The sequence below is a fragment of the Prunus mume genome, linkage group LG1 (assembly GCF_029339155.1).
Source record: "Prunus mume cultivar Tortuosa linkage group LG1, ASM2933915v1, whole genome shotgun sequence".
In the NCBI taxonomy this organism is placed as follows: Eukaryota; Viridiplantae; Streptophyta; class Magnoliopsida; order Rosales; family Rosaceae; genus Prunus; species Prunus mume.
In genome coordinates this window covers 14,395,042-14,418,183 of record NC_142698.1, presented here as the reverse complement: position 1 = coordinate 14,418,183, position 23,142 = coordinate 14,395,042, and the positions used below count along the sequence as shown (strand labels likewise).

General features: G+C 37.0%; 4 protein-coding genes across 5 annotated transcripts; 2 read left to right on the top strand and 2 right to left on the bottom strand.

Moving 5' to 3' along the window:
• On the top strand, positions 1-4,013 carry PHT4;2 (phosphate transporter 4;2). Its single transcript, XM_008241406.3, has 8 exons — positions 1-664; positions 1,506-1,732; positions 2,021-2,369; positions 2,457-2,501; positions 2,634-2,780; positions 3,116-3,253; positions 3,404-3,437; positions 3,548-4,013. Exons 1-8 carry the CDS (start codon positions 197-199, stop codon positions 3,715-3,717), a joined length of 1,578 nt encoding a protein of 525 aa, XP_008239628.3. The 5' UTR covers positions 1-196; the 3' UTR covers positions 3,718-4,013.
• Positions 4,014-4,734: 721 nt separating this feature from the next.
• Positions 4,735-5,371, top strand: LOC103338244 (transmembrane protein (DUF962)). The gene has a single exon (XM_008241432.3). It carries the CDS (start codon positions 4,886-4,888, stop codon positions 5,222-5,224), a length of 339 nt encoding a protein of 112 aa, XP_008239654.1. The 5' UTR covers positions 4,735-4,885; the 3' UTR covers positions 5,225-5,371.
• Positions 5,372-5,619: 248 nt separating this feature from the next.
• On the bottom strand, positions 5,620-10,950 carry DEX1 (defective in exine formation protein (DEX1)). Of its 2 annotated transcripts, none has more exons than XM_008241416.3 (13): positions 10,482-10,950; positions 10,228-10,338; positions 9,987-10,069; positions 9,779-9,896; positions 9,493-9,647; positions 8,651-9,288; positions 8,424-8,494; positions 7,855-8,111; positions 7,502-7,683; positions 6,844-7,127; positions 6,642-6,759; positions 6,349-6,531; positions 5,620-6,256 (listed from the first exon to the last, which is right to left on the bottom strand). In XM_008241416.3, the coding sequence occupies exons 1-13, from the start codon at positions 10,619-10,621 to the stop codon at positions 5,942-5,944; spliced, it is 2,655 nt and encodes an 884-aa protein (XP_008239638.2). In that variant the 5' UTR covers positions 10,622-10,950; the 3' UTR covers positions 5,620-5,941. The 2 variants fall into 2 exon arrangements, with proteins under 2 accessions (XP_008239638.2, XP_008239645.2); XM_008241423.3 differs by having other exon boundaries at positions 8,651-9,282.
• Positions 10,951-11,702: 752 nt separating this feature from the next.
• LOC103338253 (mRNA capping enzyme family protein) lies at positions 11,703-20,789 on the bottom strand. Its single transcript, XM_008241452.2, has 18 exons — positions 20,454-20,789; positions 19,831-20,071; positions 18,836-18,971; positions 17,623-17,774; positions 17,252-17,335; positions 17,085-17,147; positions 16,567-16,698; positions 16,251-16,460; positions 15,824-15,943; positions 15,598-15,647; positions 14,886-15,048; positions 14,622-14,759; positions 14,137-14,259; positions 13,948-14,046; positions 13,433-13,522; positions 13,190-13,274; positions 12,367-12,497; positions 11,703-12,285 (listed from the first exon to the last, which is right to left on the bottom strand). Exons 2-18 carry the CDS (start codon positions 19,954-19,956, stop codon positions 12,139-12,141), a joined length of 2,049 nt encoding a protein of 682 aa, XP_008239674.2. The 5' UTR covers positions 19,957-20,071; positions 20,454-20,789; the 3' UTR covers positions 11,703-12,138.
• Positions 20,790-23,142: the final 2,353 nt, after the last annotated feature.

The window sequence follows — 23,142 nt, the reverse complement described above, 5'->3', positions numbered from 1 at the left end:
CCTTCCATTCCCACACCAGACACCATTAAAATAATATAATACACAAATAACTATGTTGTATATTATATATATCTGACCATATGCCTTTAAACAGAGTCAGTCTGCATTTGAAATTCTGTACATTAACATGCCCATTTTGTTGATGGGTGGTTTCTAGTTTATATATACTCTCTTTATTGATCTCTCTCTGCCTCTCATGGCGGCTGTATCCACCACTACATCGCAGCTGCATATTTCATACCCTGCTCGTTTATGCAAAACCCAATCAAGTCTGATCAATACAAAGAAAACCCAGTTGGGGTTTAAGCCCGGAGGCAGAGTTCAAGCAAAATGGGAGACGGGGATTGCTTCTTCTGCAGGTTTCGGATTGGGAAACAGAGGAAGAAGAAGGAAAACAGAGGGGTTTCAGAGGGGAAAGCCATGGGTGGTGACGTGTACGGCGGAGGGCATAGAGAGAGGAATGTTGATGGGAAACAGAGGAGGAGGATCAGGAGAGGCTGCTGCTGCTAAGAAAGCAATCAGTGTACCAGAGAGGTTCAAGGTGGTGGCTTTGTTGGCGTGTGTGATGTGCTTGTGTAATGCCGATAGAGTCGTCATGTCTGTGGCTATTGTTCCACTCGCAGCTAAAAATGGCTGGACCAGTTCTTTCTTGGGCGTCGTTCAGGTATTCTTAAACTTCGCTTAAACCACTCTGTCTCTGTCTTCTTCTTTTTCTCTTTTTTTTTGGTTGTCGTCATTTTTGCTCGTTTGTTTGTGTGTTAACATTGAAATTAACGACAAAATCCATACTTATGTATGGAATTTTCAATAATAATTTTTTTTTTTTTGGGTCAATAGAGGTTTGTTTTCTTTGCGTGTTGTGCTTGTATAGGTAAACAAGGGAACAAGATTGTCAAGAAACAATAATAATGAGAGAAATATTGTGTAGTTGTGGTTGAGAAAAATGGACAACCCATCCAATCCGTTTACAATAAAAATGCCCATGGTGAACAATTCTGTTGGAGCCCACAGAATGACCTCATAGATTTTTTCTGTTTTTCTCAAAATATGATACAAAGAAGGAGAGATTCGAACACAGAATCTCAAAATTTCGAACTAAACGTTATTAATCACTTGAGTTATAAGTACATCGCGTGACATTAAAGGTTAATGTCTGTTGTTTGCTAGCAAAGATGATTGAACTGTACGGATTGTAGTGGAGCTTGGTCTGCACTTCTTGTGGGACCCATCAATCGTTTCTTAACATTTTAATTTTGAGAGTTTCACTAAAACACTCAAAATGGGGGTTGAAATTATAAAAAAACCCAAGCACTGTTGAAACATATAAACACACCCAAAACCCATCATTACACACACTTAAAACCCATTTATAAACACACCCAAAAAGTTGACTTTGGGGTTGATTTTGGGTGTGTTTCTATGTTTAAATAGTGCTTGGGTTTTTTTATAAATACATGTCTAGGATTGGGTTTATTTATAAATTTGTATTTAATTTTTCGTTGCAGTCATCTTTTCTATGGGGATATATATTCTCATCAGTGATTGGAGGAGCCTTGGTGGACAAGTACGGCGGAAAAAGAGTGATGGCATGGGGTGTGGCCATGTGGTCTTTGGCTACTCTCCTCACCCCATGGGCTGCCAACCATTCCACAACCAGCCTCTTGGCCGTTCGTGCCTTCTTTGGACTGGCAGAAGGTGTGGCCTTGCCGTCCATGAGCACCCTCTTGTCCAGGTAATTAATGACTCCTTAATCCCTGCTGCTAATCATTAATTAGACCATTAATTTTTAATTACGATAATGCTCGAGTCACCAAATGATGTATCAATAATCAATGTACATGGTTTTAGGTAACTGGGAGAGCAAATTTATATTGAAGGACTCGAGGCTATATGTAATAGTGTTTGCTAATGAACTGAAGTACTAAAACCAATACATGAATTGGAAAATATTTTGAATCAAATCGATATGAGAATTAGTTAACACTACAGAAATAAATCTGTTTATATGTAATTTGAGCAGGTGGTTTCCAACCCAAGAAAGAGCAAGTGCAGTTGGAATCTCTATGGCTGGTTTTCACATTGGCAATGTCATAGGCTTACTGCTAACTCCAGTTATGTTATCATCAATTGGAATTTCTGGCCCCTTTATTCTCTTCTCTTCCATTGGACTTCTCTGGCTGACGATCTGGGCATATACAGTCACAAATGATCCAAGAGAGAGTTATTGCATAAGCAAATCGGAGCTCCGATTGATCCAAGCTGGAAAATCTGATTCTCCAGTAAACAGTGGCAAGCTCCCACCTCTGAGGCTCCTCTTATCAAAATTACCAACATGGACCATTATTTTGGCCAATATAACTAACAATTGGGTGAGTTTTTCTTACTACTAATGGGGTAGGAATATTAGTTTTGTTTTCTGCTGAGTAATTGATTCTTAAGCATGGCCTACCTTACAGGGATACTTTGTTCTACTCTCGTGGATGCCTGTTTATTTTAAGACTGTAAGTTCATTTTTCCTTGATCTCTGATCATTAGCAAATTTATCATGTTACTGGTGTATAATGTTATTAATAATCTATAAATGAAATGCTAGATCACTATCCTAATTGTGAATTTTACAATCTTTTTTATAGGTATTTGGTGTAAACTTGAAGCAAGCAGCATGGTTTAGTGCTGTTCCATGGGGAACAATGGCAGTTTCCAGCTACATTGCTGGTGCAGCATCAGATTCATTAATCAAGGCAGGCTACTCTTTGACTTTAGTTCGAAAGATCATGCAGGTAGCTCTTGAATTTCCATCTGTTTTTAGAGCTCGTAGATAATTCGAAGCCTGCAATTCAGAATAGTATGATAAGTTCATATACATTATTGGTTACAGCACAAAATAAAACTACAAAGTTGGCCTCAAACAGGGGATATCAGTGGATGTAGAAAGCAAAACATTATACACCACATGACAGGAGGGCCTATTTCTTTTTCTCCTATTTAACTGAATTTTCTTGTGAAAGTTTAACTTGAATAAAATAAAATCCAAGTTAAATCCAGTTGTACTTAACAGATCCTTAAATATGGTAGTCTTATGTATCAAATGCTGAAAAATATTTGTGCATGACAGTCTATTGGTTTCATTGGACCTGGAGTGTCATTGCTCTGCCTAAACTATGCGAACACACCCACAGATGCAGCGGTACTCCTCACAGCAGCCTTGTGCTTCAGCTCTTTCAGCCAAGCAGGCTTTCTCCTTAATATACAAGTAAGTTCCATTCATCTAAGCATATGACAGAAAGAGTCAAACTAATGCAGCTAATAGTTAATTCCCTACTTAATTCAATTCAACCGTAGCCATTAAACTGTGGACTCGGAATTTTCAATCTGATCTAGCTTCTGTGGTTTATTTGATCAGGATATCGCCCCTCAATACGCTGGATTTCTCCACGGTACGTTCTTCCCCAGTTCCTTGCCACAGAGGGCAAGATTAGATTCTATTTACTTTTTTCTTAGTATAGTTAGCTAACTTCAATGATTCACTGGCATTATATATCAACAGGGATTTCAAATTCAGCAGGGACATTTGCAGCCATAGTCAGCACAATAGGAACTGGTTATTTTGTACAATGGTTAGGATCATTTCAGGCATTCCTAACCGTCACTGCGGCGCTCTATTTCGCAACAGCAATCTTTTGGAACCTATTTGCTACTGGAGAGCGTGTCTTCTAGACTGAAATGTCCAACAATTTGCATCAGTAATATATACGCTTAAATTTTTTTAGGAAATCTTAGATGGTATAGGCATGGAAAAGATGAACATAAACATCAATGTGGAGATCTTAGATGGCATAGGCAAGGAAACGATGAACATAACATCAATTTGGATGTTCGAAATTTTTTAGGCAATGTTAGAGCTGAGAGAGATTTGAGCAAGTAGAGTTGAACACTCACGTTTCAAGATTCTATACCATATTTACCGATTTTATTATTGGTCATATTTTTAATACAAATGAGTTTTACATCAACATATATTAGAGAAATGATCCGTAGATAATAAATATGATGCAATGACATCATTACAATCAATATGTGTCGGTGCAAATGATTAAATTTGTTTCCCTGAAAAAAATCATAAACTAATATGTGGCGTGACGTGGCTCATAACGGCTAGCCAATAATTTTGCAGATTTTCATCCACTCATAAGGTTTCGTTTTTATTCTTTTTTCCTTTTTTGTATTTTCGTCCAATGGCCAAATTCATCCAAAAATAAAAATATTGGCCAATAAAACAAGAGTGTGATTTGCACTTGGATGACGCAGTCATGTTCATGTAGTTTGGATTAAGTAGATTAATCCAAAGATAACAAAATATTAAAAACTCTTCAATTATCTTTTACCTTGGCTACCTGCTAAATCAAGAACTTATTATATAATAATATGTTGTTAAATCCAAGAAAAAGGCAAAACAAAAATACGATGATAAGTCCAAAGTGGGTGACGTGGACGAGACCCTAAACCTACTATTTTTTTATTAATTTACATCACAAACTGATGACCGACGAGAGAAAGTATTCACCCTTTTATGAGATTTTTCTCGCTGCTCTGTACAATTCTTATACAAACACCTTCGCGGTCGACCACAAAATATCAATCAAAATTCCAGATTTTTTATTTATTCGTATCATCCTGAAGATTTTCTTTCTCTGTATCTCGGTATCATCGTCGACCTGTCTGAACCTGATAAGACTCGAAATCATATTCTTGAAGATTGTCCAAATAAAGATAGCAGCTTTTCTACTTGGGTTTTGCTAAATCCAAAATTTTGATTTTCTGCTGCTTGGGTTTTCATTGGACAAGGTTTTGCTGAATTGGGTTGGTCTTTAATTCACTTGAAGATATGAATTTCAGGAGCTTGGAGGAGTTCTGGCCTTTCTACATGAACCAGCACTCGAAGCCATCGACAAGGCGTTGGCATTTTGTGGGGACCCTTGTTTCTATCTTCTTCTTCCTCTGCTCGCTGCTGTTTAATTGGTGGCTTTTGTTTCTTGTGCCTTTGGCTGGGTATGGATGTGCATGGTACAGCCATTTTTTTGTGGAAGGGAATGTTCCTGCTACGTTTGGGCATCCATTTTGGTCTCTCTTTTGCGATTTCAAGATGTTCGCTTTGATGCTTACTGGTAATATGGACAGAGAGATCAAGCGGCTGGGGAAGAGGCCTGTCTTGCAGGGATTCTAAATCTAAACCGGTATCTTCTCAGTTCTGCACCGAACTGTTACCTACTGGTCTAAGTTTAGTGGCTGTATTTTCTGATTTACTCTGTAATTTTGAACATGTTTCTTATATTGAGTGCAAAATATAGACGAGGGATATTCAGAATTGCTATTTGGGTTTGTTTATGTTGGCTTCAATCTGCGATAGCCTTTTTTTTTTTTTTTTGGTGGGCATCAGTTAGGTTCATATTTGTCCTAGGAGATCGGTTACAGATTGAATATGAAACTTGGAATTTCATTGAGCAAATAGAAACAGACTGATAGCCTAACTGAGCAAACAAATGGTTGAAATCAAATTACTTTCTTATTTTTTGGATGCCATTAGAATCAATCGACCATATGAGAATTGAGTGAGAGATGTTTTTGTAAATAAATATCCAATAGCTTTGCATTATATTATCCTCTGGACAATTATGAACGTAAAACTTCAATTTGGTAGTCAAAAACTTCTTGTCCATAACTCATATTCGACTATGTTACAAGTTCCGACATGTATTGCCCAAGTTAAAACTCAGTCGTTGTGGGCCACATACATTTTGGGCCAACCAAGATCAATCTGAGCTTGGCCATTAAAAAAGTATTCACTTGATTGCGGCCATGGTTTCTGCGATTGCTCAGGTGATAATGCATATCATGTTCCGTGAAGCTTGGCTTGTGTCTTGTATTGATAGAGGTCCAATATTTAGTCAGTGTTCCGCGAAAATGATGGCAAAGGCACAGCTTCCTGAGGACGAAGGATTACAAGCACGCCGAACATTCCCATCATCGGTAGGACGAGCAGCCACTTCAACAGTCTGTAATAATACATATGGAATGTGAGGGAGAAATCATCTGTAAAGTAGAGTCCATTCTTGTCAACCATCTCCACCATAACAGTCCCCGTTGTCCTTACACCAACTGTTGGAAGCTTTATACGGTATTTTCCAGGACGATTGAAGATCTCGTTTACCACAATCCTTCTCTCTCCTTGGTAGTTACCGGGCACTAACAAGGTTGTCTACATAGTTTAAAAGAGAAAAAAAAAACTTATTTTGAGAGAGAGAGAGAGAGAGAGAGTTGAACAATATATGGTGGCAAGGACCCACTTACCGTGACATTATATGGTGCTTGCAACCCAGATGGGTATCTATAGCCATCTATAATCTCAATCTCCACCCAGAAGTTCTTGCCCTCTTCATCACGGAAGGCTCTTGATGAATGTGAGACAAAGACACCTTCACGGTTGTACCTATTGGCAACATGATTTCGTCCTTGATTAGGTAATCTCCATGCCTGAGAAAGGACAACATGGTAAAGATTATTAAAACAAATTAAAAAATAAAAAATAAAACTGAATACAACAGAAGAAATTATCCACAGATTCAGCTTCAGTTCTATCCTGCCTTGAGGGGATGATGTGAAGCGGGAGTCGAGAAGCAAAAGACATTGCCATTCATGGTTGAAACAATAAGATCGAGATCATCTCCGCCATCAACATTGTCTGCCAAGACCATGCTATATCTGTCATGCAGAGATTAATGTTTCAGGTAAACCATTGGAATGGGGAGAACTAATCGAACATTGAAGGATTTACAAAAAACTTACGAAGTTTCACCAATATCAACAACATCTGTGCATGATGTTGGTCCATCAATTATGTATAAGTATCCATCAAATGAAGTTGTAACAAGGGTGAGTCCCTTCTTCTTCTCTCCTTTTTTACTTAAATCAACTAGAAGAACTTGATTCATAACTCTCCCATGAGTTCTATATGGATATGGACGAACAACTGACCCATCTTTGCCACTGAGAACATATATGTTCCCTGATAGGGTTGGAACCACAACATCAGTATGGCCATCCCCATCAACATCACCAATAGTGGGACCCTGAGGAACATAACAACTATGCATCAGATTGCACCACTGTGAAATATAATAAGATTTACTTTGACGGTGCCCAGACATGAATAATCCAAGTGTCAATGTGACTGAAATCAAAGAGGTTGAAATATTCATAGCATTAATACATAGAACCAAGATGCTCACGGTTCTTGATTAAATGAGAATCACAAATTTGTGCATGCAAGTTTACAACGGATAAGCTATCTAACAAGATGGTAAAGTAATATCATCAGGTCCAGAGCAGGAAAAACAATCGCAAAACAATTGATCGATTATAGTGCAAAAGATCTGGTCCTCCAAATATGGCATGCTGTTCCCATTCCCACACAACTTAATATAAAATGAAAACTGCAATGTACCTGGGGAACTAAACTCTTAAGATGCGTTTCCCAAATTTCTACTCCTTGTGGAGTCCATGCAGCAACATTCCCATGAGCATCAGTAGTCACTAGTTCAATTTTTCCATCATCATTGATATCAGCAGCAACAACAGCTCCTTGAATTTCAGCCATTTCAAGAGGAAATTTTTCCCTTACCTTGCCTGAACAAAAGAAACAATTTAGTTACCACATCACTGAGAAAAAAAGATCTGTATGTAACAAAAAGATAATCCAGCATCTTATATAACTGGTGCAGAAGTTATAGCAACTCGTGCATTTTGAGCTAAATATGTCAGCAAAGCCAGGAATGAGGATAAGAAAAGTTAGGTCACCATGATGATCCAAGACATAAAACAAGCCAAAGGAAGTCCCAACAAGAATGTCCAGATTCCCATCACCATCCAAATCCACAACAGTTGGAGAAGAATATATATGAGCATGGAACTGCCCAGTCTCTGTACTCAGATCTAGTTCAGCAGTCCACTTTACTTGCTTTGTGTCAAGATTGAATACAACAATTGAACCAGCTACATACTTTCCAATATCAATGTCACCTAATTCCTTCATACGCTCCGGGTTGTCATAATACCTGCCAATTTACAAGGTGGCAGATTACTTTCAGACCATTAATTAAAATATATGCTTATTTTTATAAATTCTCTAATGTGCATCATGTACAGAAAAGACTTGCTTTTCCAGAGCCTACACTGCACAAATCCTCTAAAATCAGGAGGTAGACTCTTTAAATGGGAATAGAAGTGTTACAGGTAATGGGATTGACTTCCACTCAAATAAACAACCTTTTTTTTCAGTTTAATGTTAGAGAAGTAACCATTCATCATTAATATATGATTCCAACTGTAAAGAAAGAAGAGTTTTGACACTAAGGAAGAGAACTCACTCATGATCAAAGAAGTAAGATACAGCAACAACCATTTCTGATACTCCATCATTATCAATGTCCGCTATGACCTGATGAAAATAAGAAACATATCCCCATCAACCAATTTAACTTGCATCTGGCAATAAAATCCATTCATAACTAACATTCATGCTTACATGCATACTTGATGCCTGTGCAGTGTGTGCATGCATGTGAAATGAAGAAACGTTAAAATGAAAACTCACAGGAGTGCAGAGAATGTGGGCATCAACATTGACATAATCCTCCAGCTTCTCATGTTGCTCTTCAGTCCACTCCTCATCTCCCCACATTGATTCATCAACATAATCATCATAGTCATAACTATACTCATCGACCAGTTCATCACTGTTACGGAATAAATCAAAAGATGAATCGGCATCTCCTTCCAGACGTCCATCATTTTCTACAGTTGCAATAGGAACATCCTCCTCACTATTATTTTTGGATTCAGAACCAACCTCCAGCGATTCGCTCGATTTTTTGTCTTCCAAAAGTCGTCTCCCAGAACTAGTTGCATTCACTGCATTAACAGTCTCCTCTGACACATTTTTCACAGAAGAATTGTCTGTGCTTGTAGGCAACTTGATAACTGTTTCTACATGACTTGAATTTGTTTCCAATTTATTCTCTGGATTTGATGCATTCACCATGCTAAGGTTGCTTTCTTTTGAAATAGTACTTGAACTGTTTAAATCAGGATGGCCTTCTTTTGAAACAGTACTTGAACTGTTTAAATCAGGATGGCCTTCTTTTGAAACAGTACTTGAACTGTTTAAATCAGGATGGCTTTCTGTTGAAATAGTAGCAGAGTTGTTTAATTTAGGTGTACTTCCATCTGTTTCTACAAGGATAACCATCAATTGCAGACAAGATTAGTTCCTCTTAAAAGGCATACTTTCACAGTCATATAACTGTTTCAGGTGGCTCAGCATTCTCTTCCTAAAGGTCCATGGATGTTATGAATATGAGCACCCTCAAAAAACCATAGCAGTTGCTAAGGAATTTATATTAATAAAAGAACTACTGCAATATGTAAATAACTTACGATGAGTTGATTTCATAGCCTCCATGACAAGAGAATCATCATTAACATCTGGATGAGTACGATCCACGGGATCTGGATGCAAACCCCCATACCAGTTCTTTTTAACTTTCCTACGGGGTACTACAAGTTTATCTACCATCATGTAGCCTGAGACCCTAAGAGAAAAAATACACAAAAACTTTTACGAGCTTGTGCAGGCTGATATATTATTGCACGGACAAGAAAAAAGAAAAAGAAATATAACTAATAACATCACTCACGCAAAATATAAATATAATTAAATTACCTGAAAAATAGAACTTCACCATTGTAGGTTGCCAAAGTTATTTCTCTCACACCATCCTTGTCAATATCATAGAGGAGAGGACTGGCATGTACAGTTGACTGATGGAAAGCAGGCCAACCTGATAAAGAATTAAGCAGGTACTCAGAAAAATCACTTCACCAACCTTTAAGACAACTTTACCCAAAAAAGATAAACGAAATTGCCATACCAGGATGTTTGTCTCCGTCAGAACCTTCTAGAACTTCAAGATAGTGAACAAAAGAAGGAACCACAATCTCAAGCTTTCCATCACTGGGAGGAAGAAAATGAATGCCAAAAACAAAAAGAACACACAAATCAATTCCAGACACATATAACTCAAACGCCAACCATAATTAGTCCCCTTGGTGATCTCAAAATGCATAAGTAAATGCCCAAAGTTTCAAGCCAAAACACTTTCCTTCTCGTACCTATTAATATCGGCGATCAAGGGCGTGGCATATATGCTAGAACTAACTTCAGTTTGCCATCTTAGCTCCAATTTCGCAGGGCACTGCGTATTCAACAATGCATCCTCATCTCTAACAAAGTACAGAACCAATAATAGAAACGCATCAGTCAAATGCAAAAAATTCCATACAATTAACCTAACAATCAATAGAAATCCTAGTGATTATATGCGAATTAAAGGCAATTACGACAGTTGAAGAAGAAATGAACATACATGTTTGGATAGGCAAGGGAATCGTCACTGGCCTCACGTTCCCTGAACTTATTTTTCGCTGGCTCCTCGCCATGAACGAAGCCCGAGCCGGCACAGAGAATTAGACAGATCAGGAAAGCCCTAACCGCGGTAGATTTCATATGAACGTGCTCGCTTGAATCAATCTGATCGGAAATGAAATTGGGAGGAGAAGATAAACCCCAGCTACTAACTAGGGTTCTGAGCAATGTCTCAGAGATGTGAAGAAGCGAGTGAGGCAGAGAGAATTTAGGACATGGGAGCGCAGAGAGTCAACAATGGAGGACTATAATTGTAAATGCCCCTTGGGTTTGAGTAAATTACATTTACGCGCGAGAGGGAAGAAAAGCGATGTGTTTATAAGCAGAGGTCCGGTGACCGGTGAGTGCGGCCAATGGGTTGTTAAAATGACGTCTAAAGAAGTAAGACAGTTAATCGTGATCTTCGGAGACTTTGTGCTGTCTGCTCTGCCTCATAAAGGACTAGGAGGAGGAGGTGGGGGCAAAATAATTCGTTCTTTTTCTTCGGTTACAAAACCATTTGTTCTTTTATTACTTCCAAAATAATAAAAATACTTTATCTTTCTTATTTATTTTATTTTTTCTTTATGATTATGAAACTAAACTTACACCTTAAACTTGTAGACCAGCCAGAAATGAAATATATTGGTGAAATTAAGCTTGAGATTCTAAGCATTGATGCATTTCGATTAAATCCAAAAACACATGTAGATTGTTATTATACTAACCACTGATGTCACAATACATCAACGATCAGATCAAACCTAAAAACGAGAGTGGGTGATCCAATCAAATCCAAAAACACTTGGGTCACTAACGCTAGCTCTATCAAAATTCATATAGCTTTACCCACATCATTAGAGCGGGGAAGCCTTGATTGTCAAACAACATTAGCAAAACTCATCCACCATGATCAATCCTTATAAAAAGCAAATACTTGGCAGAACAGTTGGTAATTAGCTCATGAGACAGCCTCTTTGATTGTCGTTTATGTAACCATCCTCAATATTCATTTACTATAACACCACAAAGACAGCATCAAACAGGAAATGGATCATCTCAATCATAAGAATAACATCAAGGTGCGTGGTAAAAATCCAAAATCCCATTTCTATCTTAAACAAACAAAATATGGAAAGAAAGACGAAAAACTAAAACAAGGATTTGGAGGAGCTTGGAGTCATTTACGGTCCCGAAGTTATATTCACATTAAAGGGGAAAGGCAAAACTTGGATTGTAAAAAATGCCTACCTTTTTAAACAACTTAATAATATCATCTGAATATACATGGCTGACACTAACCCTACTTCTCTTCATCTGACTACGACTATCAGAACCAAATAAATTTGACAATAATACCGGGGGGTTATCTGGTGTGCCAAACTGGATCATACAACTCACCAGCACAGCACTCAGTACAAATTATAGCTACGCTTTAGCTAGTTACACAATCTCTGTGATTCATCATCAGCTGATATGCCCAAATTATGCCGAACTCAAGTAATTACAACTCTGAACGACTTGCCAACAAGGTGTCTGAGGGCAGCCTTTAGTACTACTACGCTCGCCTATTATCAGCAAACCTTACAAGAAACTGCCGGTGTTGCTCAGCCCCGCTGTCACCTCCGTCGTGCTGCATTTGCATGCTGCTGGGCTGCTTTGCTATCATTCCTTATCCTATCAGCATACATAGGCAGACGAATGATCTCATAGATCTCAGTCAACAAGATGTCCTGCGTGATATTATCCCTTATGCTTCGCATAACCTGCTTCCAAAATCAGCAATCAATAAGCCCAATGTCTGGGGTCAAACAGGAAAAGTAAAATTAAAATATGTGGATAAGGACCTTCTTGTAGGTATTGAAATCATTCGGAGTTGATTTGTCGGTCCTGATGCGCATACAGACCCATTCATTTGCTTCAGAAGACCAAGAACACTCAATTATTTTTCCGGAATAAGAAGAGGGGTCTGAACCATCTGCTACACAAGAATATAAAAAAGTATTTAGAAAAGTAATCACAACAGGATCATGTCCAAATCACACCCAACATAACCTAATACTAGATTCTAGTGCTAAGTAGATTGCTGAAGATATGATGCAGTAACCAAGAGGGCCCAATTTAATAAGGCAATGTTACCAATAGTAAAATAATAAGAACTGATAAAGACGCAAATTTAAGAGAGCCAACTGCAAATTTTAGCAATTGCTAGGCAACCCTCCCAGCCCATAAAAGCATATCATATCAGAAATAAATAAAATAAAACTAGCAGAGGACATCAAAACATGCTAAATGACAGCAGAATTCTGTCACAAGGGTAATAAAAATTAAACATTTCCAATAAGAATACTGTCTGCCCCAAGTTACAGCATTAAAGATTTTATTGTTTTATATAGGTTTCCCAAAACACTTTAAGCAATAAAGGGAAAACTATAAAAACAACAAAAGTTCTCATCCATCATTTTTTTCATACATAAATCAAATAAGACTGTAAATCTGCCAGTGTTTTGGGATCAATCCACATGTGTATGCATGTATCCCCATGATAGATCTAAACAAAAAGAAAGAAAATACGTGTGCTTATTTTAAAGTTGGTAGACAGCCTCAATGCAAAATTTCAGCTGTACAATCATGATTAACCCCAAACATGATATAGAAATTCATGTCGACCTTTAAATGCAACTTTATTTCCTTCCATTTGTTTCTTCTTTCCGCGTTCATATAGAAAAAGATGTTGCCGATCATCATCGCCTACCTGTCCACACAAGTAGCTTCATATAAGAAAACAAGCACAGAACAAATCTAAGGTAAATACCAAAAGGAAAAGAGAGAGATACGCGAAGCAATAGCTTAAATAACACAATAAAGTTTTTTATGTATCAGAAAATAACTCAATAAAGAATATAGCACAACCTCAAATAGAAAATCAACCGAGTTCAGTTCAGGATATTTCCACTTTAGAAGTCCTTCATGTGTACGGGGAACATATGGATCATCCCAACCCTAGCATATCACAATTATAAATAATTAATTGTTTGCAACCATTTAAAAGGGTTAAATGTCAGCTTAATCATCAAGTACAGTGATTGCTACATAGTCCATATTCGCAGGGTACGACATACAAATAAGTCAATGATATAGTCAAGAAAAACAGAGGAAGCGGGTTAGAGTAGGAGTGACAGAGGGAGGGTGAGAGAGAGAGAGAGAGAGAGAGAGAGAGAGAGAGAGAGAGTCTTTGTGTGTGTGTGTGTGTGTGTGTGTGTGTGTAATAAGTAAACAAAGAATCCTAAATCAAAATATATTAAGTAGTATCATAATATATTTTCCTTCTGAATCCTATTAAGGAGCTGTGGATACTACTCCATATATTTTCATTTAGGATTCATTGTTCACTTATTTTGATCTCACAGTTTATGATCCTCAACCACCTGAAAGATAAGACCATCTGCATCATGTGAAAGCCTTGGAATAAATTCCTTCAGAAGTTTGGTTACTGTGGAGAGCAACCAAAAATCCTTCCTCCTCACCTGATAAACATACTGAGAGAATTAATCCCAGCAGAAAAGCAAACAGTGGAATGAAGTTCAAGATCAGAACCCAGAGTCATTTATACATACCCTGAATGGTTCTAAGTCATATCTATAGTAGGGATTCCTACTTTGGTAAATATTGTGGCGCTCATGATTCCGAGGTTCAATGACTTCTTTCTCAAGCATCTTCCACCGTTCATAAAAAGGCCGCTGCAACAACTCTAGAATATTAGATCCATAAAATGGGTTGCTTAATATTGCAGAAAAGATCAGGAAAACAAATTGTAACCAAATTTGATAATAGTTCCAAAAAAAGAAAACGTAAGTGGCACAACAATCAGGCCAAAGTCTGACAAATGATCTCAAAATACCGTTGAGTGGCGCTTTTCCAAATAAAGAAATAAAAATACACACACACATATATATAGTTGAGCAGTGAACTGCACAACCATATAGCATATACCATGTGGTTATTAATATAAGAGCAAGATCTTAAATTCTGAAGTTTGTCCAACAAAAGTTAATGATGTAGATAGCCCAGGTGAAAAGGCACAGGAAAAGGGCAAACTAACCTCTATGATAGGAACATGGTTGATTGCCATCATATCATAAATGAGGTATCTTCTCTCCTGCCTCTGTGGATCAGGCACGGTATCAATTATCATCTCACCATCCAGTAATGTGTAGTGGTGGGTCTTCTCAGCTAAACCCTTACAAGCCAAAACAAAAAAAAAACAAAAAAACAAAAAAACACAGGTCACTCTAACTTGTGAAGGATGCTCGACATGTAATCTTCCTCGTATCATCAAGCTTCCTAAAAGTAAGTGCACACATACCTCATTTGTGTGCTTACAGGGAAACCTCATTTGAACCCTTCTAAAATTAAAATTTCTATCAACCAAGTAACATCCATCCATAGTTATTAACATCATATATCGTGTTCCATCAGCCTTCCATGTAGCATAATAATAGCGTTGCCTCAACAGCTGTAAGTTGTCCCTGCATGTATGAGAAGGAAGTCCATTCAGATGACAATAACAAAATGAAGGAGCAACACTAAGTAAAATTGAACTTCAATAATCAATTGCAATTCTTCCTTAACATGTGTAAAACAGTATATAGCAATACAGTTAATAAAGCATACTCAAGGAGAAATCTTTACAGATGCACACTGGAGTCATCTATCAGCCAACAACATTAAGAAACCAAATATCAAGTCACATTGGATCTCTTTTCAATCCCCACATATCAGTACAGGGCACGATAGTGGAAAACCATCCAGATAACACTAAACTTCAACAGTGCTACAAATATATTTTAAGCATAAAACGAACTACAAACTATCCCTACATACAAAAGTTCAAAATATCAATTCAGAAGCATGCACCGATTTCAATAAATTCATTGTGGATGCAAGCAACAACTTTGTTGAAACTACAATTTTCAGTTATCGTTCCAAATGAAACATTGTATTATATGCTCAATTTTTCTTTAAATGAAACCACAGCCAAAAAAAAGAGAGAGGAATAAGGAGCTGTGAAATTGAACCTGTTAAGAGAAACTGGGTGCGACCCTGGGAATTGTGAGTTTCCTCTTCCCTGAAATTAAAGAAAATGATATTGAAGTAAAATGTGATGCAAATAGGAATCAAATGATATTGAAGAAAATACATGATTAATTATCAAAACAGCCCAACTAAAGATATTATATATCTGTGGATTTAGATGAGAAAGCCAGAAACCATCAAGAATACAGATAGTCTCAACATGCCTACCCCAACAACCAGCTTAAGAGTTTGATAGCAGAACTGCCGCATTGACTCTTGCTGGTCCCAAGGTATCTCATCACCCAAGATATCATCATTTGTCATCACTCCATTTGTATCCTGACTCTCCTGAAATCATAGAGGAATGTTACAGCTAATTGAGGACAACAATCAAATAACAAACATGTAAATAAAGAAAAAACAAAAGGTCATTTGTTTCCATTACATGATCAAACAGGAAATACAGGATAGATTAGTAACAATAAAGAATCCATTAAAAACATTATTCATTGGGCATAAAAATTAGTCATCTATCTATGCCATGCAACAAACAGGAGACCACTCATCATTTACTGAATTTTTTTTTCTACTTGTCAATCATTCGGGGGAGAATAAGATCAAAAACCAATAAATCCACTTTCCAGACTTTGCATACATTCAAAGGGGCAGCAGGACCGCCATCATCATCATCATCGTCTGCAACTGCTTCACCATTAAGATCAAATTCAGAAGATCTCTTCCATTCAGGAGTTGGGGGGCAGACAACCATTTCAGGCTTTCGTTCATGGTAGAATGAGTATAAGGCATCAATATAGTCGGGTTTGTAGATTCCTGGAGGGCGTACGTCAGCAAACATTTTTATTGCCTGTTTAATAAAATGCAGTATTAGAAAAATAGCAACAATAAGACAAAGAAATAAAAGCAGGTTGGTTTACTCCAAATTTAGACAGTTCAAATTAGTTCATAATTACCTGAGTGACTGAAATTGATAACGAGCGCATTAGGTAGTGGATAATCATATACCCTGTGCGATTGTGCCCATGTGTACAATGGACAAGAATAAACTTCTTGGACTGCTTTTGACGAGAGAGGAATTGTATAACCTGCAATGGAGTATCATAACCAAAAAGTTTACTTTCATAAAGCATATGAGTAGAAAATAGGCAAGCCATTTAACCATGTAAAGCATATAAAAAGTTTTTTTTCCTCATAAACAAATAGGCAAGCTAGTTGGGAAAATAAGCAATAACTTAACAGAGAACTGACAGTGGAGAAGATCAAATGGTAGTGAATAACAACTTAAAAAAGACAAATACAGAATAGCATTGTTGGCTGGTTACAGGGTGTACTTATCCCGAGGAAATATAAATATTTCTGAAAAACCATTGCATGAACTAAATCAAGTACTAAACAGAATCACCCCTGCAGCCGAAATTTTTTGTTAAAGATTCATACAGGAAGGACGGCATATGTCAAATAAGAAACAAACCTCATATACAAACTGATTTACAGATAAGTTGTCCGGTACTGAATCCCGACCCTTGCACGCAATCTACATTTTCAAACAGGATTCCCATAAAATAAAGTTAAGTGTCCAATAGTTACAAACAAAAGTACCAAAGAATATACAAAATTATGCCAACATTTACTACTCACCTTAACATGCTTAATACCCTCTTTCTTCAAATCTGATGTTAGATAATAGCGAGACGTATTCGTCAAATCAATCACCAAACCAAGCTGAAAAATGAGTGATGATGACCTTAAAATCATTTCAAGCATTGAACAATACAGAAGAACTCTCATGGTGTTACTATTTAGTTCAAACCTTGTTGCCCAAAAATTACATCCACATGCAATATCCAAGCTTTGACAGCTCTTGCATGTGAAAAAACTACCTTTCACTACTTACATCAACAGAAAATTTCTCCAATATTCATATAAGAGATATTAAAGATTCCAATCCGGAGAATTGAAAACAAAAAATAAGACTAGAAGAAAAAAGCATATAATTTCAGTGGACTTACTTTTCTTCCCAAAACTCTTTGTTGATGAATCACTTGTTTAAATGAGTATCTTTTACCAGGAGGAACACAGTCATTATAAGATTCACCCAGTGGCACCTTAGAAGGTATCATGCAGAATATTTCTTGACCAGATGCAGGACAATCCAACCAACCTGCATTGTGGGGAACAATATGGTTAAAGATGACAGAAGTTAAGCTAAATGAAAATGACATTTCAAACTGGCCAACAAAATCACGGAGCACTTTGGATGCAAATACAGGATACAAACAAACCACCTCAAACTAGTCAACTTCAAAAATAATTAAAACCAAAATTGTACATAATCTGCACACTCATGAGTCATATCAATGCTACAGAACGAACCCCAGTTCAGCAGAGAAAGGTCTAAAATCCTCTATCCATACTAGTTTTTTGGAGTGACCCCGTTCAAGCTGTATCAAATTTTATATATTAAGTACATAGTAGACTTACATATCATCCCAAATCCATTGAAAAATCAAATGATAGGGAGAACTAGGTAAGGGAACTACCAAACTCATCCAAAGGCAGTCAACCAACTCCTTCATTAATTTCATCCTTATCAAAAATGAAACTAAAAGAACCCACAAGTCATATCCTACACCCGTTCCATTTCTATGCACTTGAGTTCTTATAGAACAAAGAGAACCTACAGAGAAGTAGTTCTTCTAAGTCAGTCAGAATATTTTATTACAGTTGCGACCTACACTCCAAAAGTCATCAACAAAAAATCATGACACATTCATTGAACATAGAGTTTCTACATATCAATCTGCACACTTTAAATCTCAATGAGTCTATGGTTTGGCTATAATATCAGGAAAACCTAAAAAGCCAAGCTCCCTCAATATCAAACAAGGAAATTTTATTCCAGGATTACAAGCACAAAGAATATTGAAGTTTAAAAATTTATCGCACAAAAGTTGTGCAGGGAATATCAAAGCTTTGACACATTTAAGCTTTTCTCCTAACAAGAAAACAATAGAGAAACAAAAATGTTTCAACAAAAGGCAGAACCACTTTTTTAACATAACAGAACATATAAACAGTAATAATTTAATTCTTGCACAGCATGGAACTGGTGAAAATGCAGTGACATGCATACCTCCACTAAGCAATGCAACCAATGGAAATGAAAATATATTAGCAAGACTACTAACCAATATACAGACAGCACGTGAACATATAACCTACCAGAGGGGAGCCTAGACTTGTCATAAACTTTGGGGTTTTTCGTTTGATACGAATCATATGCAGGGGGTTGAGATACATGCATTGGTCTGTCATCTGGGCGGTCGCGTTTCAATCGCTTACGTCTTTCTTCGCGCTCCTAACACAAGGAACACAACAAAATCAGCAACCAGGCACATAAAGATGTTGAGTTCAATGTATATTATATACATATATTTATATAAAGTTATTCTCTCATCCAGATGTCCCCAAGTTATCACCGTGCAGATGCCATTGTAAATAGGGGGCAAAACAGGGAGGGGTAGTAGAAAATACATCGCATCTGGACATCCGCATAGGAAAATTTCTGTATATATATATATATATATATATGCATGTATGATAAGAAAAGGGAATGAAAAAAAGATTGTTCCATAGCTAATCTTTGTGCATGTGAACGAATGTGTGTGTGCACACAGGCTTGTGCATGGCAAAATGTGTCTGTTGTGTGTGTGTGTGTGTGTGTGTGTGTGTGTGTGTGAGAGAGAGAGAGAGAGAGAGAGAGAGAGGAGCTGTAATACTTTTTAAGCCATAAGTTTCCCCATATATGATATATTAAACCAACAAATAAGAAGTGAAAAAAACTTGTTTGACCAATATAAAGGTTTAAGAAATAAACTAATTGTCAAAAATTGTAGATGCAATTAAAAAGAGTAGCATGCAATAATTTGTCTCTCATGTCACTCTAAATTTCTAAATCCCCTTATCTTATGCCTAAAAATAACGAGAAATAGCAATAAGAAGAATTTCAAGCATTGAATAAAGGAAAAATTAAAAAAGGCTATTGGGATTAAGAGATTCCTTGTTCAAAAGAAAGAAATAAAGAAAAAAACTCTGTGAACTTTTGCAGCAACCCTCAATAACTACAATAACAAAAGAAACGAGTTCATCCAGTTGCCAATACCCATAGTCAGGGGATAAGTAAGTTAAATGAGAAAATAAAAAATAAAAAAAAGTACCCGCCGTGCTATATCAGCTCCACTCTCTATGCGTTCTTCTGGTGCATAATGTTCAATGTGACTTTCAAAAGTATCTTCATCTTCTTCAGGTAATGGTGAGGCATTCAAGTCCATGGCAGCAATCATTCATAATCCACCACACTACATTTGCCAACTTAGAATCTTGAATGCTCACTCTCTCAACAACTTTTAACAACGAAACAACCTTTCATTCCAAGATTGCATCAAACCACATGATCAGCTGCACAAATATACACATTGTCAATAAATAATCCATTTAAGCACCTAAAAGCTATTATGAAACTCATTCCCTATCACTAACTGATACAAAACAAAAATGCTGACTATATTGCTCAGGCGAAAGATGCCATTAGCCTTATATGCGATAGCAGAGGAAAAGGACAAAATTCATGTAATGTACTGCAACTCAACTTAATCTGACTAGAAAATTAGCTTTACCCAAGCCGAAGCCAAATGAAATACCTTCCTCTAAGCACCCAAATGGTGCAAGCAACCCAAAACCACAAACCCTAAACATGAATTTCCTATACAAATTTCGAATTCTGTGTCCCCTAGAGCTTCACAGCTGCAAAAACCAAAGCGTAATCGAGAAGAGCTCAAACCTCAAAAAACTGCAATCGAAAGCCAATTCACCGTGCCCTGAAGTAGCCGTGAGGAATCAAAACTTGCACGATCAGCACGAACACAGCGGCTTCCTTCTAGGAGTTCAAAGAAAAAACCCTGGGATTGTTTATCCTGTTCCTGGCAACTAGGAAGCTCTCTGCGAAACCCTAAGAGAGAAGGTGTGTGTTGGTTTAGAGAGAGAAGTAAAAGCTTGTTTATTAATCAATCCATGTCAACAAAAGAGAAGGAACACGCACACGGAGGAGAGAGAAGAATGCACGATTCAGTTGAGAAATCCAAAAAACGAAACAGATAAAACCCTCCAAAAAAAAAAACATTTATATAAGCGTTTGAGTCTTTATATAATTGGTGTAAAAAATTAAGAATTTTTTTAAGTATTTTCGAAAATGAAAATTACTTGTTGAGAGAGGAGGAGGTCTGATTTAGCTTTTTAGGTGTAGCCACGTGAGAACATTGAGTACTACCCTCCATTTATTGTGTCAAAAGATTTAAACTTGAAATTTGTTTAGCTAGTACCTCACCTTTTTTTTTTGGGGGTTATTTTCTAATACCAATTTTACCTACTTTTATCGTTATCTGATGAGGTTTAAATATAACGAAAGTCTAAATTTAATTTGCGAAATGGAAAAAATGGATAAGTATATCAGACTTTTTCCGTAATAAATTTTTAATGGTGGCCAATGGGTCATACCATATTGGAAAAGTATGTTTGGCATAAGACCAGCGGTCTCAAATTCGAAACCCCTAAAAACCAATGTATGAATAAATCTCCCTCCATCTTCCTACATTTGATAGATAAAATTAAAATATTTCTAACCGTTGATAGATTTTATGCCACTGCTTTTTTTGTCCAAATCAAAATAGTTATGGGTGGAGGCATTGGACCCTTGATTAATCATTTGCAATGCTTATAATTACTAGTGGATCCTTGAACATTTGAACCCACCAACCATCATAGATTCCATCTAATTTGGAAAAATAAATAGAAATAAACGTTGTAAACTTGCAAGATAAGGTGAGGTGTTGGGGAAAGAGAGGGAGCTGGAGAAAAGGGTCACAAGGCTCACAGTAAAAAGCAATGTGGAAATTGAATTAAAACAAACAAAAGGGGGTGAGGGGGTTGTGTGCCTAGAATTGGCAAAGTTGGAAAACGACAAAAGAAAACGTACCTAAAGCTCCAAAACAAGATCCCGTAAAGTGGTGTAGTGGTCTGCTACTAGTTGAATTGGAGAAGCCTTGAAGAGCAAAGATCCTCCTCCTCCATCCAGTTAGTCATGGACAATTCTCTCCAACTACAATCTGCCACGTGGAATCAAGTTTTTGTTCATGTCCCATAAGACACCTGGCCAGTTTGATCCTTCCTCTGTCATTTTCAATTCCCAGACTGACTCATATACCCCTTTATGCTTTATTATCCTCTGTCAGATGATAGAAAGAGGAAGGTGCCCTTGTCATTTGCCTAATCTTCATCACCATGTTAACATACAATTTAATCCAATCACAATCTTAAATGAGTTATGCTAGGATTATTTGTGGGGTGAGTACATCATGCTATCTCAACTATCGATGACTATAGCGAGCGACTAACGCTGACATATTCCAAACCTCAATTGCCAGTCCAATTTGCAACAATCACAATATTTTCATGTTGAATAAGGAAGTTTGTCGAAGATACAAATAAAAAGGACATTGACTTCAAGTTAATTGTTATACGTGGAGAAAGTTAAGTATAATTATAAGGAGCTTGTAACTCAAGTAATTTAAAGTACAATCCCTCGTTCTCCAATACATCGCGATGTAGTTTTGGTTGTCGATTCACACCAAGGCCATTGTGGAAAGAGATTACAAAGTGGTGTGCACATGCATGCACATCTGATGGTTTTTGGATATGAGATTTCACGAGAGAGTGTCCTGATAATTTGATGTTGAAACGTACTGAATAAGATGCCCTTCACCATACAAGATTCGGCTGAAATTGTCCATCAGTATCCAAAGATGGGAAAGTTTTGCATCGCTTGTCACATTGTGTTGTCACTTCAGAAGTCTCACACCAGTATTTATATCCATGGATGAAAATGGCCATAGATGGACCAAAAACCCTAATAATTTTCCAGTACTGCTGTATTGCTAAACTGGGCAACTGTTGAACCAAAATGCACATTTGGATTCTCATATGGCCTGATAAGACACTGTGACAGAGGTCTGGAAAAGAAAAGAAAAAGTGGTTACAGAACAGTGGAAGAAATAGTTTATAGTAGTTATGGAAGAATCAAATTTTATTTATAACGGATAGCAATCATGTTTGCTTTGGGGTTCAGAAACTATAATAATAATCATGAAATAAGGATACTTCATAAAGATATATCTAAAGGCATATCTATTAAAAATGAAAAGATATATCTAAAGGGCACTATCAAAGGAAGAAAACAAATTTGAAGTATGTAACATCTGCATCACTTTAATGTCAATATATTATATTCTATCTTGTTAAGGAAGGCCGGTGGGGGTTGGAACTTGGACTCAAATGATAACAAAACTTATAAACTAAAAAAAATGTTGTTTTTAAATTATCGAGAGGACAGATTCGAATTTCGGACCTCTTTCATAGAAGGGGAGAAAAGTGCTGCTAGGCCGAGAATTCGTTGGTTATAAACTATTTTCACAAAG